Raw genomic sequence first — 15,354 nt, 5'->3', positions numbered from 1 at the left:
GAAAGAAAAGGCTCAGGTATGACAAGATACACAATAACCTGTTTCATGGAGTGATCACTCCCAATTTGAAAATTTCAGTTCAAATTGTTGTCAGTCTGTATGCAGGAGGTCAGGGGAGAAATGTAACCGTGAGAGTCTACAGTTATTTGTAAGAGATGGAGTAAAACGTGACTTAGGGGATCTTGTCAAAATTGATGGAAATATGAATGAAGAAAAGCACTGTCAGATTTTGATCCACCATATAATACCAGTTTGGAAAATGTCTGATTGGTAATGGCTTCATTTTATACCTGGATGGGGAAAAATAAATACTGTACATTAACAAACAAAAAAGAGCACATGATGGCAGTGCAGCCAATGATACAAAAACATTTTCTACATTTTGGTGGTCATTTTCTGGTTGACCGTTTGATGATTGGTTTTAACATGTCTGACACTGGAGATGTGAACAGTGTCAGTTACATTAAAGTTTAGTGCATAAGACCAAGCATATTTTTATGATCATCCATGCATCACTGCTACAGTATCTTTCAGTTTTGATAATAAAGACTACAAAATAAGAGTCGTAAGCACAGTACAGAAAAGAAACTGCTGAGCTGTTCATCCCTCCCTTTGATTGCACTGCATTTACCTTGCAGGTTAACATGCTGTCAGAAATTTCATGCTGCATCATAGATGGCTTTAGAGATCATGACATTTTCATCTGGAAGTAAAAGATGTATGATTAGAAACACCACACCTCTGCTGAAAATGATTCAGAATGGGTCTATTATGAATGATTACTTCACAGCACTTTGACACACAGGTCTTAAATCAGTGCATCATTTATTATTTAAATATTCAGACGTGTATACATTTTATACTAGTGATAGACCTGACTAGGGTACTGAGCAAATACACCAAATCATTCTGCGATGGGAACCAGAAGATGCTTTACAGCAGATTATAATCATGTATATATTTCCACTTGTAGTCTTTGATGGTTTAATATGTTAGACATTGCAGAAAAGCTATCAGGACAAGAAACTACAAAAGGAAGACAGCCTGGGGCTCAACATCCCTTGAAGTAATGGAGAGAGCAGTCTTTGATTTAATGGGTGGGAAATCCATAAGATCAGTTACAAAAGTGAGGAAAGTTGACAAATCAACACTTTGGCGGTACAGTAAAAAGAGGCAGGCACTCAAATACACACACACACACACACACACCCTGGTTCTTAGCAGTAAATCCTGAAAAAGTACAGATGACACTGCAAAGGGGGTATGATATTAAAGTGTTTCTATTTCAACCTCAAAAGTACATCTCACTAAACAAAAGAGAAATGAAAAGGATTCAGCGCATCAGATTTAACTGGAACCTGTTTAGTGTAAAACACATGTCTGATCATCTGCACATGAGGATAAAATTGTTAGCCCTGCCCCCAATGAAAATTTCCCTTTTTTTAAGTATTTCCATTGTGATGTTAAACAGAGAAAGGCATTTTTAACAAAACTTTTCCAAACATCCTAATTTCATTTTTTCACGTTGTTTCACTTTGCACAAAGAAACTAAATTATTTCACAAAAAAACAAAAACTACCACAGTCAAAATTATTAATTCTCCTGATGCTAATAGAAAATTGTGTATTCTGGATAAAAGTCTGCAGTTTTTTGGTGTCGTTATCTCACACACGTCTCCCGAGCAATGCTGGCCCATTCTTCTTTGGCAAATCTCTAAAACTTTTCCAGATCTGATGTTCTTCTAACATGGACCTTGGTTTTCAGTTCACTCCACCCGGATCAAAGTCAGGGCTTGGTGTAGACTAGTCAGTAATCTTCACTTTGGTCGCTTTGGAGGTAAGTTCTTCACCAGAAAAAGATGTATGTTTTGAATCGTTTTCATGTTGGAAGACAAAGGGAAGACCCAGACTGAGCTTTGCTGATGACTGCTTGTTTTCTTTCCGACTGTCCTTCTTTCTTCATGGTTTCTTCCACTTTGATGAGATTTCCAGTTCCTGGTGAACTGAAGCATCCCCACAATTCAATTCAGTTTTATTTATACTGGACCACATAACAACAACAGTCGCCTCAGGACACTTAATATGTAAGGTAAATACTCCCACCACTGTGTTTTACAGTGGGGACGGTGTTCTCTCCCAAACATATGCAGCATCATAAGCCAAAGAGCTCTAGTTTGGTCTCATCTGACCAAAGGACAGAATTCCAGTATGCATACTCTTTCTCCAGCTTGTCCTTAGCACACATCAGTCTGGCTTAAAGATGTCTGCAGAAGTGGAGATTTTCTTGGTCTGCAATCTCACAGTCAATTCCTGTGCAGTGGTTTTCTTACAATTCCTGACGTGACTAAGTCATTGACTGGTGTCTTTGCAGTTATTCTCATTAGACACGTTTAGACGCCTTAGACATATTTCTCATTAGTTTTCTTCACAGAGTCTTGGAATCTTTTGCTTCTTGCCTCTGCCAGGCTTGTTCTGTACTCAGGGGCGCTCTTTAAATTTCTTGATAATACTTCCCACTCCAGTTCTTGACATTTGGAAATCCTGTGATAACTTTGTACATCCAACTCCTGCTTTGTGAGCATAAGCAATTCTTTTTCTCAAGTCTAAACTGATTTCTTTTGTTTTTGGCATGATGCTTCCTCGAAAGACAGCTCAAACCCACGCTGAAGTATTTATGCTGTGAGTAAATTGGAAGATAACTGTCAGTTTTAACTTGATTTTAAAGGCTTTGAGCATCGCAAAGTTAAAGCATATCATTGCACAGCAGTGGATTGTGCTATGGCTCAGTACTTTCATTTTCAGGAGCCCATGAAACTGTAGAACAATTTACTCTTAAACTCCAAAAAGCCTGCTGTTGATCTCAGTAAATGAAAGAGGACTGTCTCCTCTCCTCTTCGGAGATTTGCAAATGTGGATAAAAGAGTGGCAACACACTGGATGGAAGAAAATGTTTAAACCAGTCTAAAACAGACATTTTCTTAGGAACCTAGTGTATGGAAATATTTAGTAATTCTTTCTTTAAACTGACAAGATTTTCTGCTGTTGCATTTTGTAATTGTTCCATATTAAATACTGATGTTAAGTGGCACAGTTGGGCAAATAGTGTTGAATGGAGGAAACAATTTAAATCTGGCATCTTAAATCATCTGTATTGTTGTGTTGGTTTGCCATAGTCTGAAGACGACAAGGTCAGACTGGGAATGATTTTAGATCATTTCATTAAAAAATTAAAAGCACATAGGCCGGTGAACGCATAATGCTTATTTGTGAAAGAGGGAGAGTTTTCAACCTCACGTTGCAGTTCACTGGATTGAACAGCAGGTGGTAATGCTACATAAAAAGAATGCCCTGAGACCCAAACGCACAGCAGCCCATGCATTGGACAACTGCTTCTCAATCACTGGAATGCATGAATCATCCTGCTGAATTTATAAGAGGGCCACTTCAGACCAACCTGTTTATAAGCAATAACACAGCATTATACATGAGAAGATTTTCTCTTTCATTTTAAAATCTGCTATTAAATCTTCAATGTTTTGTGCTTAAAAGTCTCCCACACTGCTGACTCAGTAACTGCAGATTTCCAAACAGTTTTATGTTAATACCAGAGGAGGCATGGACATGGGTTTCCGTGGATGAGCAGGTCCTATCAGTTTGTAGGTCGCCCTCTACTTCGGCTCATGTAGTGCATGTTTATATCTGCGTGGTTACCCCGTGACAGGAAGTCCTCTAGATAATTCCATGGCCCTTTTGATCCACTGCTGGCTGTAATGTGAAACACCTGCAACAAAATAGCCAATAAGTGGCCCACATTTTTTTTTAAAGACCAGCCCTCTCTCCCTTTGCCCCCTTTTACAAATACCTCGTTACCTTGGAAACCACTAACAACACGAGGGGCCTTCCTGGAAAGTGAGAGCGTCAACAAAATCACTAGAAATTATACCCCAAAAAATAATGGAGTAAAACTCCTTTGCTTGGTCCAAATGAAGCTTTTGATATAAAACTGAGTTACTGAGGAGGCCTGTCCGTGAAGGAATGCTGAGCCATGTCCTTCAGCGCCAGGATCGCTAAAGTGAGCTACAGGAACAGACCCACCCAGCCTTCCGTGGCTGTGGAGTCACTCAAGGAGATGCAGGTTTGATCCCAAATACTCTCAAAAGTGTCTGTAACACTTTTTCTTTTGTATTTATTTATAGTTCTATGAGCTAAGTCTCCTAGTTGCCCTTAATGTTCTGTGTTTCTTAAAGCCACCATTGTTATTTATATGTGTGGGTTTATTGTTTGGTTGCACACTTAATTGTATTATAAACAAGTAAATTATACAAAAACAATAGTTTTAATTTTTTTAAACTATAAAATATATGTCGGTGATTTTTTAGAATTTTTTTGTAAATTATGTCTACAGTTTTTCCGGATTCTTCTGTTGATTTGTACAAGTAAGTAAGACGATTTTGCCTTCATTCAGCCTGTATCCTAGAATCAGGACACCAGTTTTTCCTTTCCACTTTTGGTAACCTAACCTTTTTTGTTTTGTATTATGCATATGCAAATATGCATTTTATTTATTTATTTACTTTACATCTTGTGTAGTTGCTATATAGTGCAAAATATCCGATATTGTCATGAATCAAACAGATTTTTAAATTTAATTTCAGTACCCAGCAACACTTTAACTTTGCCCTAAAGGGAAATCTGTCAGTGCAAGAGATAATCTAATGTGATTCCATTACCATATTTTCAATATATGATTATTTTTCAATTTTTTTCTGTAATTAATTGAAAAGTGAGCGTTGATATAATACTGCAGTAATTGAGGACAGGAAGATGTAGCTAACCCAACAAGATAATGAGCTGCAAGAGTGAAACACCAGAAATGTCGTTCTCTTGTGAGAGAGGGGAGAAAAAAAAGACAATGATGGGATTAATTTGCACTTCATTTTCACCTCAGGAGCTCTCTAAGCCCTTCGGAAAATTGCTCGGAGACTCACTACACTATTAGATTCTCTGGCCTAACAGCAGGCAAAGATAGCTGTGGCACAAAACGACTGTAATGTGTGGTTGATGTATTGTCAGCCTCAGCCCACCAGATGGCGGGGTTTCCATAGTGTTGCTGCTGTGTTATTGGCTTAGCTGCAGGAGGCTGGATGATGTTGCCCAAAGACAGCTGAACAGTAAACTTGAAATGAGCAATGAGTTTCCAGCTTCTGTCATTCATGTGGAACTCTGTCATTATTACAGTGACTGGTCTTTGTGGGGTCTGTGACACACTACTTTTAAAAATCTCCTTTCGCCTGTAGGTGCTAAGAAAGTCAGATTAGGCCAGAATGGAAGTTATAATAGTTCATTTTATTAGTTAGTTTTATAAACTTTTAAACTTTAATCTGCATAACCCCTTTCCCTGTTAATTGGTCTTCTGCCTTTAGTCAAAGCACAGCCTTTCACACATTTTAGAAATGTTAAATAGCTATGCTTCCTTGCCTCCCAATAGCAGTGCAGCACTAAATATGGCACTTTAAACCAAGTACATGTTTAATTAGTATGCAATAGACATGAGCATTGGTAACTAAGGCCCCCTGCACTCCATGTCTATGTGTCAGACCCACTGACTTCATGCAAAATACTCTAGTTTCTTGCTTATTTTTCTACAATACTGACCATAATGAAATAGAATTGGCTGAGACATTCCTGCATTGTGCGAAAAGACAGGCCAGATGAAGCGATGTCAGTTCATTAGATTCAGTTTTCGGCATTGGACCCAGCGGCACCAAATGCAAGGAGACGCCATGGTCCACGAAAGGAGAATAAAGTGTATTAGGCATGACATTTATGAGCCACATCTTTCTTAAACATATTTGCTTAAGCTGTCTGTGCTTCTGTCAGTGTGAGCAGTCACTGTGAAAAACTGTGAACTCTTGTCTGTCTGTGTCTTCAGATCTCACTACCTCCTCATTTATAATTTACAGTCACTCTCATGTTTCATGGCCGCTCACAACCAGGCAGTTCCACACAGAAAATCAGCCATGGAATAGTGAAAAATTGATGACCGACCCACTCTGTAATGCAAAGCTTTGCAACCATTTCTTCACTATCTGACTCACAGTCAAATCCTCGTGGAGAGGGCTGTGCCTCTCATCGGCAAGATGCGACTGTAAAAAGCAACTGAATATTAATTGGTGGCGACGGTGGGGTTGTGTGTGCACATGTGCACATGCATATGTGCTCTCTAGGTAAATAATTAGAATTACCCCATTAGTGGGGTAGTGCATGCTTAATCTCATTAGATTCTAATCTATTGTTTTTCCTGATTATTCAGGGAATTGTAAAATGTCACAAAAGCTATTTAAGTTTGCAGTGACATGGAAAGAAGCAGCACAATCTCACATTTCAGAAGCAAGAACAAGAAAATGTTTAAAAAATAAATCTCTCTAGCGTGGGGATTCCTCCTCACCTCATAACTGTCTGATCAGTGCCGCTCCAGGCAGACTTAGACAATGGAGTTCAAGGGATCTGCTAACATAACAACTGATTGAATAGCAGATTTTTTTAGGCATCACACTGCCACATATCAGGCACAATGAGTCAACCAATAAGTCTGTTAGGCAACTTAATGATAATCATGTTACGCTTACTGCTTCACACAGTGGACATGGTATTGAGTTCAATCCTATACTGTTTAAGTGCTGATCCAGGTGACGACCTTGCATCGGCTTCCTTTTCTATAAGCATCAAGTTTTACTCTTGCTTAAACTGAATTTCCATGTTAATTTAATTTCTAGTAATTTGTAGCACTTGCTTTCAAAGCAAAGTACCATTGCCTGGTAAATTACACTACTGGCTATATCAAATGACTCGCCACATTTTTTCCTTTAAGAGGAGAGTAACGCATTCTCTAATAGAGCCATTTGTACTACAATGATGCAACATTTATTTTTTATTCACTTCTGTTTCTGTATTTTTTTAAAAGGTTGTACCTGATACTATCTCCCTCTAATGATGTATTCTGCAACCTTTTCATTCCACCCCCCACCCACCACCCTCCATCCTTCATCCTATTGTTGTAACAGACTTGTAAGGTGAGAGTTGGACCTTGATAATTACCCTGCTGACAGGAGGTCATCCAACACCGCATTATCTAGTTAGCAGTACCCTTTTAGGAGAAACAGTCTGATAATTTCAGGGCAGCAACCTTTCTCACATGACAAACAGGAAGGCTGATTGCTCACATAGTGTAGCGCAGCCACTTGTTCGCTGTCTTGTCTTCTTTGTTGGAAGCTTTAACTCTCTGATGTCATGAAAAACGCAGACAATTAAGAGGGTGGAATGACTTGAAAAGAAGTGTCAGCGTGAAAGGCCGACAGCGACTATGCTGCATTTCAAGCCAGACTATCAAAACAAGGTAAGGTGACCCAAGAGTTCTGAAGTTACAGATGACTTGAGCTTCTTGACTATCAACTTTGGCCAAATGCAATTCATCATTAATGTGTCGGGATTTAGTAAACAGCTGATGTGTTTGGAGCGTGTATGTGGTGGAAAGCTTAAGCAACACAAAACCGTGCAGTTGTGAAAGTAATTTTAAGGGCATTTAAGTGGGTTTCTGTTCAGGAAGGCCTGGTTTTATATGGCAGAAAGCCTAAAATAAGTTTGGCAAATGTGTCATAAAATGATAAAACAAGTATAGAAGTAATTCTTTGTCAGAAAAAAACACAACACAAACTGCTGGACACAAGATTACATTTATTTACAATGTATGTCATGATGTTGCAATGATAAATCCCAATTTTAACACCTGTGTTAGCATCCAAAGAACCCGTTAACACGACACTGCAAATGCAGACTAAAAAAAATGCGTTCACTAAGTGGAAAAGATCAAAATCATAATGCCACATCACATGTTTTTATTTCTTTATTTATGTATTTTTAACTTTTAACATGATTAGGTGTTAGGTAGCTGATTATACAAATAAAACATATCTAAAATTTAGACAAACAAAGCTGATCTGTTTTTGAAATTAGTACAAAAATTACATCCAAGCAAGCAGAAAGGTTTGCTGCAGCAAACTGGACAGAAACTGTGACTGTTGTTATAAAAAAAATAAAACTTACCTTTTAAAATCCACTAAATCAGTTGTCCCTGAACTCTATATTGCTACTTTTTGTCAAAATTTCATCTGGAGCTCAGAATCTGTAATTACCGCTTCATCTATGCGATTTGGTGAGAGTGTCCATGGGCTTAACACAGAATTCACTCCCAAGCACTTATTTGCACTGTTACATTATAGTGAATGCTGACAGCTTTGTTCTGGTGTGCTGCTAATCCTGTGAGCCAGCGATTACCTCAGTGTTTGACCCTTGTGCATCTGTGTTTGCATTCCTTTATGCTAGTTCACTAGCATACACTACACATGTGCAGACAGAGCTGTGAGTTTTTCCTTTCCAAGCATCACTCCATCTATGGGGATTTCAGCCTAAAAGCGAGGGTATGAAGCCCCATCTCATAAAGCTCTCAAATTGCCAGTGCTTTTAAGTCGAGTGCCTCTTAACATTTTGACATATTGCTTGAACTAGAATGTCAGAATAAAGCAGGCGTTTTACTGTTTTTAAGGGATCATATCTACCCTGACATCACCTAGCTGTGAAAAGTCAGATACTTCTGATGGCAGTGGCCATTATACATAACGAAAGTATAGCCCAAACTCTGCTAGTTGAGCGCTCACCACTGACAACTTGATAGTGCTAACCCTTCGAGGGTGAGAGTATATGTCTCCCCTGTGTACATACTGATGAGAACGTGATAGCAGGTTTTAGAGAAGGTATACACGGGTTGGCTTGAAGAGACGAGGAGTTGTCATGTCGCAGGTGTATAGAAAACAGCTCTGGAGACAAATTGTTTCCAAAGTCATTCAGGTAAGAGAATTCATGCAGCAATGGAATTGTTTTTATTGTAGGGTCATTCGAGGTTTTCTCTCTCACATAATTTTCACGAGCCATTGGCTTCAACGTTTTAGACTTTGAAATGAAATGAGCAAAACTAATGGCAAAGCTTTATCTACAGGGACTGTGTTGACTTTGACAGCGTGTGTCTGCTGTTTTCTATTCCCTGGATGATTTGGATTAAAACGGATGAAATTTATCAGATGCCAAACTGTCCTCGTGCACATTTGTGTTTTCTCTTTAATTCCAAAAGCCACAGTTTGTTTATTATAGGGATTCTCTGTCTCGCCATAGCTTATCTCAGGATGGGGCTTTGTTTGATTCTGAAAGCTATTAGCATTGTGTCTGTTATTATTTGGGTCTTTCGGCGCTGGCTTCTGTGTCTGTGTCATGGGAATAACTAAATGTGGATTTGTATTTTTGTGTTTTGCCGGCTTTTGTTGACTAGTGTATTTTTTGTGTTTGTGTATTGCATTCACTGGTGACTTAGTCTGCTTGTTTGAATAATCTGCGCCACACTGCAATGTGCCTGTATTGTTTGTGTCTACCCTGAAGACTGAGACTTGGCTGTTCATCCAATTTGAAATAAGGGCAGAGAGAAGGTGTGTGAAATGGCTGGTCGCCTGGCAACGGTTGGCTTGGTATCCTTTTTTTTTTTTTTTTTTACAGTCAGTCCATGATGTTAGTGTGTGTTTATGTGTGTGTGTATGTGGTATGTGTGTGTGTGTGTTTCCAGAGAGTTTCTGTAATGGTTTAAACAGATGGGTGTTACATTTATTTTTTCATGCAAGAAAAGATCATATTGAAAATATAATTAATATTTTTGAATCGAGACTGAGTGCGCTTGATTAACACTGATCGATAGCTCATTCTTTTGTTTGTGATATATTCTTTACGACAGGATAGCAGAGCCCTGATAGCCATACACTGCATTAATATTAAGTGTCCATACTGTCTTAAGCCACCCAGTTTGCTTCCAAGGAGCCAGACATTCTTGCATTTTTCAAGGGTCTAGAGTTTCATAGTTCTCAAGGCTTTAAAGGTTTTTCTTTGGATTGAGGCTTTTTCATTTACATTCAGTGCAGTCTTTGTACCCGTCCATTTTCAGAGGAATGCTGATTGTGTTTGATTGTAAAGCCACTTAACACTGACCTATTAATAATCAAAGCATTCAAAAAGATACCTAACTCAAGGGATTTGCCGCTGTTGTGTCGACACATAACTTCACATTCACTTTCACCACTTTGTTACTGGCAACCTGTGGCAGTGTCCCCTTAAAAAATGTAAGTAAATGAACAAGTGGAGGACAAAAAACGAGTGGTAGTCATAAAAACAACTTTGGTATGTTAATAAAATTGACGTAACTAAGATGGTCACTGCAGATATTGACTATCAAACCCATCAGAATTGTCCAAACTCAGTTTTTTTGTCTTATATACTATAATTCAAAAAGTGCTCATGGGTTAACCATCTGAACTGTGCAGACAGTGGAAGATTTGTTGTGCATTTTCTGAATAATTAAAACACTGTTATCTTTTTTTGACACTTGGATGTCAGTGACCTTGTTTAAAGCCACTAATGTGCTGAATGTTGCTGAAATGACACACACAATGTTCCACCAACCATTTTAATTTGGAAGATTTGGGTTCAAAAAATGCTCCTAATCGTTAACATTTCTACCAGGATTTCTGTGAAGTGAATAATTATGCAGATTTTGCAGCTGCTGTAGTTAGACAGCATTTTAGTTCTTTTAGTCTTTTTTTCTCTTTTTTCACTACAGACACTTGGATGTCAGCTTTGGTATTTCTTGGTCTTGTTTAAAGCCACTAATGTGCTGATATGTTGCTGTTCTCCCAACTATGCTGACACTTACAACCTGAGAGATTAGGGTGTTTTCCACTGAAGAGACTAGTGGGCCGTTTTAATTTGGCCATCAGATTTGGAGTCAAGCTCAACTCCCAGTGTTCAAACTGGTACAGGAAGAAGTCTGGAACATGATTTTTGACAATGCTCCTGATAAGCCTTAAAAGAAGCTAATCATGGCCTCCTTGTTCATGTCCAACTCCCCTTAGCCAGATCAAAACAGACAGCATAGCTTGACCACTATGATTTGTGGTATATATAGAGTTGTCCTTTGTTTATGTCCAAGTATTTATGCACACCTCCCCGCTAAAACTACTAAAAACGCAAAACATTCAGCTTTGATATTAATGAGTTTTTTTCCTCAATCATGGTTATTGTTCAATAATAAAATTTTCTCAAAAATAAACTTGCCTAATTTTGCACTCCCTGTATTTATGTCCTCCGTTACACGCCAAATTTTTTCCTCAATCTATTTGTTTTCTCTAAAACTTTTTTTCACCTCATCCCATTTTTTCTTCTCTTCCCTGTACTCCTCTATCATATAATTTATATTGTTCCCTTTCACCTTCTTGGTATTCAGTCATTTTAATCCCTTCTTTAGCTCTACCTTTGACAGCTACATTCCTCATCCCTGTTTTTCGTGCTGTTGCTTGATATCAATCCAGTCTTTTGGATTTGATTTTTTTCCACATTGTTTCTAATGTAAGTCTCAGATCTCAACCTCTAAAGCCTCACCGGGGTTGCCATTTGGTTTCCTTATGCCATTGCGCACTACAGACATTTACAGTATTCTTGACACAGTTATTTGAGAATAAGCCAGCATATAGTTGCAAAATCACTGTTTACTACAAGCCAACCACATCAATGTGCACACAAGAAAAGAGAGGCCAGACAAAGAAAATACATCACTTATTATGTGATACTCAGTGTTAAAGTTTAATCCAACTGTTTCAAATTTCAAAAGCAATAGCTCTCAAGAGTAATTTTGGTATAGCTATTCATAGTAAGATGCTAGAAGTGGGCTGACAAAAGCAATGTCAATGTAAAAATATTTCAAGCCAGGAACAAAGATTCCTATTATCTCCTGTTTGATTAAAAAATAATTTCTATACAGATGAAAGGCAAATGAGCGATTTTAGATGCATCCTACTGCAACGGCTTCATGCAGCACCAGGTTTCATGTAATCTGTTTGTTGGCTGACCTTGCTCCTGTGTTACTAAGCAGCACGACCTGACAACCCATTGTGGCTGATTTTGCTCCCCAGACCTAAACACAAGCCACTGCACGCAAGCAGCAGAGTCTCAAGTAAAAGAGTGGCAGTGAATCTTTTATATATGAAACTCGAGTTTTCAGTGCTCAGGAAACTACCTGGTACCAGACCCACCTGGCCTTTTTGACGGCCACGTCTGGCCCATGTACCTGAAACATAAGAATGCTGCAGAACAGCATTATTCACAGTTAACTGAAATGTATCCAACTTTCTTTAAAAATCGTTGTGTTCTTTGGGTCCTGTACTTAAACAATGCCTAAGCTTCAGTCAGTTGAAAGATGGTCATGTGATGGCTGAACTTTCCATTCAAAATACTTTGAAAAATTACACAGGTTACATTTTTATTGAATTGAACTTGGTATTTAGTAATTCAAAATTTTGGAACTTTTTTTTTCAGCAAAAGTTGAAAGAGGAGCGTGAAGCCAAGCGGGCTCAGCTGGATGGAAGACATGACTATATCTTCAGTATTGTGGCTTCATGCTTGGGGCTGGAGAAAGCAGATGTGGAAGATGCCATATTGGAGGGGAATCAGGTATTTTGCACATAAATGTTCTAACAGATTATATTGTTTTATTGGACAACTTTACAGGGCTTAAAAGACAGAAACAAACAAACAAAAAATGTGGTGCATCTACAATGGGACTGAACAGTGCTGAAGTTTTGTTTTCATCTTTGTCAGATTGACCGCATGGAGCAATTTTTCATGGCTGACGGTCTTCCACACCTAATGTTCTACTATCAGGACACTGAACCAACTGTAGCAGGTACCATGAAAATCTAGGTTATATTGTGTAACCCTGCATCACAGCAGCTTTAGGTCAATCTTATATGAAATTGTCTTTGTCACTAATACAGATCATAAAAGTAATCCATTCTCAAGTAAATGCCACAGTGTTAAAATCAGAACAGGAAGTCAAAGTTGGTTACCATGACACCTTTTGTTGTTTCCAATCCTTTATGCGAGCAGCAGCAGCACCAGCAGCTACAGCCTCTATGCCCGCCCAGCCTGTTGCCCAGCAGCCTGGTCACAGCAAGAAGTCCAAAGTGTTTGTAACAGATGGGAGGGATGTGGCACTGACCGGAGTGTGTGTCTTCTTCACCAGAGCCAATACTTCAAAGGCAGTCACCTCTGAGAACATACACAGAGTGAGTCAGTTTGTATTGTTTTGGGATATCTAAGTTATTCATTTCTTTGCGAGAGAGGAGGGATTTAAAGTCAATTAAAACCATGCAAGTGGACAAATTTAACCATGACTGTGTTGTGGTTGTGAGCACTACGGGAAGTCAACTTTTATCACTTTGTGAAACGTAATTAATGATAGGCACTGAGTGTCACAAGGCAAATGTTCCGATTTTTTTTAATTTTACTTGTTCTTATCATGCATGATATCCAATTAACTAAAAAAAGCTTCTTACACCCAGAGGTAGTGAGGCACTGGGGGAGCTCAGTAATGGCACTGTGATAGCACAGCTGGTTCTGGCTATTGATTCCTACTGAACACCTGCTATCTGCAGCAAAGTTAATCACCACCACTGATAACAGGTCCTGTTTGCTACAAAACACCCTCAGCTAGAGACAGAGGAAAACAGGATTCTGTGTGTATGTGTGTGTTTGTGTATTCATGTAATGAGAATGAGAGAAAGCACTTGTGTGTACTTCTCTTGCTAAATTTCCTAATTAGTCGCTTCAAAAAAATTCAAGGGCACATCAGGTGTTCAGGTGTTACTTGACATTTGGGTGGATTAAGTTAGAGGAGTTATTATTAAAAGGGAGGTGTCCAACTCATGGCTGAGAGAACCTGTTCACCAAAGATTCACAATTATGTGTTGCTGGCAAATTGTTCATGAACAATGGTAAGTTGCTAGGTAATTAAAATTAAGTCAGTTAACTAGCAGCCACAGGGTGAATGGATACATTGTATTCTCTAGATGACTGTGCCACACCTTTGCAGGGTTAAAGTAGAATAGTACAGTAATAAATGATTCATGATTATTATTAACAATGTTTAATAATCATATTTTTTAATTCATTTGAAAACCAGTCCGTCAGCATGACCCAAGCTGTTATGTTAAAGTTATAGCCGATTTATAAATATTATTGGAATTTATATCATGAAGTTTATAACACTTGGTTCAAAAAATTATAAGTAAGCCTTTGGGACCCATGGATGGTCCTGTAATTAAACCCTTAGAAAACCACAATAACATCTGACAGTCATTTAAAAGGGAGTCATATATTTTTAATTTAGTCACATATGTGCTGGTTCTCTCTTATCAGATATGATACAGTACAATCACACAAACTAATTAAATCTAATCTAATAAATGTAATATTATAACTATGATTGGTAAACATTATGTCCTTTTTGCTAGCAGTATTGTAACTTTTTTAATGCTTTTTTAAAGTATTACAGCAGATTTTTAATAGCTTCCCAGACTCACTTGAAGGACACATGCATAGTTGGTTCATTATAGTGTCTACACTACACTAACCCAGGGAGACTTCTGCCAAAAGCCAAAAGGTTTTCTTTGCCAACTAGTAAGCTAGGAAAGTCTCTTTTGCGGCATGTTTAATATATGAATGCTGAGATTTTTATTATCTTTTTTTACTATTTTCTAGGATGTAAATTTCAACATGTTGGATACAACAGAAGGCGGTCTTTTAAAAAGTGTGGAGCAGCTGCTCTCTGAGATCTTCATTCCCACACTGAGGAAGATGAACCATGGCTGGGGAGAGGGGACAAGTCCTCAGACCCTGGCTGTCAAACAGGACTTCATATCTTCATTGGAAAGCTTTGTGTCTGTGTTGGCTGGAGCACAGGAGAGCCTTCAGGAAAAGGTAGGGGACAGACAATGTCACTAATAAAAGCACGGTATTACCAAAAACTACATTAAATATGAAATACATAGTAGGTTAGATTAACATAGATAAATAAACACAGTTTAAACATTACATACACTTACATTATAATAAGTGTATTGCAAATAAAGCAACAGGACACAACTTTGCTTTCAGGTTACCTTGAAAGAGTGCGACACCTTTGACTTGAGGGTGCTGAAGGGCCCATCTGACTACGTGGCAGCTGCCAGCAGCACAGAGACCATAGAGAAGATAGAGGCCTGCATGAAAGTCTGGATCAAACAAATAGAACAGGTGAGAAGGGACTCTCATCGTGTTTCTCCTCAAACTTAATACAAAAAATTACTCTCATTCATTTATTCCAAGTTTTCTGCCATTTTATTTGAATGTGCTTGTATCAGATGAAGGATAAACTGCAGGCCTAAGTTTC

General features: G+C 38.4%; 1 protein-coding gene across 1 annotated transcript in view; it reads left to right on the top strand.

The window, feature by feature from the left end:
* Positions 1-3,887: 3,887 nt before the first annotated feature.
* Positions 3,888-15,354, top strand: part of dnah5 (dynein, axonemal, heavy chain 5) — a 94,527-nt gene continuing 83,060 nt past the window's right edge. The window contains exons 1-6 of the mRNA XM_039619475.1: positions 3,888-4,134; positions 12,462-12,596; positions 12,744-12,828; positions 13,032-13,210; positions 14,685-14,903; positions 15,081-15,218. Of these exons, the coding sequence (XP_039475409.1) occupies positions 4,045-4,134; positions 12,462-12,596; positions 12,744-12,828; positions 13,032-13,210; positions 14,685-14,903; positions 15,081-15,218 (846 nt within the window). The 5' untranslated portion in view covers positions 3,888-4,044. The remainder of the gene's footprint in view (positions 4,135-12,461; positions 12,597-12,743; positions 12,829-13,031; positions 13,211-14,684; positions 14,904-15,080; positions 15,219-15,354) is intronic.

This window comes from Oreochromis aureus, linkage group 11 (genome assembly GCF_013358895.1).
Source record: "Oreochromis aureus strain Israel breed Guangdong linkage group 11, ZZ_aureus, whole genome shotgun sequence".
Lineage (NCBI taxonomy): Eukaryota > Metazoa > Chordata > Actinopteri > Cichliformes > Cichlidae > Oreochromis > Oreochromis aureus.
Note: the sequence above shows the minus strand (reverse complement) of the source record. Positions and strands in the feature narration are given on the sequence as shown.